Genomic DNA, 1,600 nt, shown 5'->3' on the forward strand with positions numbered 1-1,600 from the left:
TGCACAATTGGTGACTGACTAAATACTTATTTTCCCCAATGTATATGTCACTATAATATAACACTGCCAGTGCAGATCAGTTGAGGACATTCAGTGAATGTATTCCATGTAAAGTTGAAAGTCCTTCATTTGTTATGTATGATTTCAGAAGCACTAGTTCATTCTGTCAGTTTTTTAGTTATTTGGAAGGTTCAAAGAGCCACCTCTTTTTCATTCTTCATAAAAATGAGCAAATTGGCTGTAAATACATGTACATATTGTTTCTTTATTCTCTATTTTATTCCTCTAAAGTTAATTTATTTATACTTGGTGTGTAGGCTGAGAGCACTTGAAAACTGAAGTTTGCTCACACAATCCTGATCAGTTAAGCTGCTTTTGATTCTAATAATGCTAGAATTTTCAGATGTTTGTAAAAACCTTGTCAGTGTTTTATAGAGCAAACTCTAATGTTATTCAGGCTTTGATCTTCAGCTTTACATCCTTGCTCAGGTTTATTTCTCCTGACTTTGTAGAGCAAAGCAGAAGGGATGACCTGGAAGCTTTAGGCCACATGTTCATGTACTTTCTGCGGGGCAGCCTGCCATGGCAAGGACTAAAGGTAAGAAAAAACAATTAGTGCTCATCTTATTTTTAAGTTGAAACATTTGCTATTAATCCATGGCAAGGTTCCTTGTGGAACCTTCCTCTGAATTATTTCCACTCCTCTCTGCCTTAGGCCGACACTCTGAAGGAACGCTATCAGAAAATAGGAGACACAAAGCGAGACACACCGATAGAGGTGCTGTGTGAGAATTTCCCAGGTTTGTAATCATAAATAGATGTGTGTTTGTTGCCAAAAACAGTTTTTATTCACTGCACACTGTGATAGAGTATCAGATTCCGCTGGCTGACTGTGTATGTGCGTGACTTTCCATTGTGTGAAAACAACAGAAGAGATGGCCACATACCTGCGATATGTGCGGCGGCTGGACTTTTTCGAGAAGCCAGACTACGACTATCTGAGGAAACTCTTCACAGACCTCTTCGACAGGAACGGATACATCTTCGATTATCAGTATGACTGGACCGGAAAGCCACTGGTTAGTGATAAGTGTGTGTTCTGTGCTCTTTTCATGCAGTAGGTTACTCTGATGAGATCTTCTTGCAGGTTTTCTGTTCAGTCATTGCTGAGTTCAGCACAGTGTGGAGGCTGTGTTGTGGTCGTCTGATTGGGCTCATGTAGACAGAGATTCAAATCATTCAGCAGCAAGCACTGGCACTGTGAGCCACTGTGGAAGTGTCAGAAGGTTCAGCATAGTTCAGGGTGAGAGACGTGATTTTTCAAATCTGTCTCCAACTCAGAAATCTTTTCATAAAGGGCTGGGTGATGCATCAAATTATTGATTAATCAAATATTTGGTGTTATTTGTGGAATATCAGGATTGTTTTCACCAATGCCTTCCTTGGGTTTCCATAGTTCAAAGTGAACACTTTGTAAAAACAAAGTGTGTTTTGCAGCTTCTATTATTTGGACTTTGAATTCAGGCTCTTGTTGCCGATACCGATCATCTCATTTCGCAGCCTGCCTGTGCAGCTGGTCTCCTTTTTCCTTCACACTGCG

At 40.2% G+C, this 1,600-nt stretch overlaps 1 protein-coding gene across 4 annotated transcripts in view; it reads left to right on the plus strand.

The window, feature by feature from the left end:
- Positions 1–1,600, plus strand: part of LOC106936641 (casein kinase I isoform gamma-2-like) — a 42,506-nt gene that overhangs the window by 14,218 nt on the left and 26,688 nt on the right. For all 4 annotated transcript variants that reach the window (XM_015017768.1, XM_015017769.1, XM_015017770.1 and 1 more), the window contains 3 exons: positions 513–598; positions 716–800; positions 931–1,079. In XM_015017768.1, coding sequence (XP_014873254.1) covers positions 513–598; positions 716–800; positions 931–1,079 — 320 coding nt within the window. The remainder of the gene's footprint in view (positions 1–512; positions 599–715; positions 801–930; positions 1,080–1,600) is intronic.

Source organism: Poecilia latipinna, unplaced genomic scaffold, assembly GCF_001443285.1.
Source record: "Poecilia latipinna isolate Pla-1442-1.1 unplaced genomic scaffold, P_latipinna-1.0 Scaffold2185, whole genome shotgun sequence".
NCBI classification, from domain to species: domain Eukaryota; kingdom Metazoa; phylum Chordata; class Actinopteri; order Cyprinodontiformes; family Poeciliidae; genus Poecilia; species Poecilia latipinna.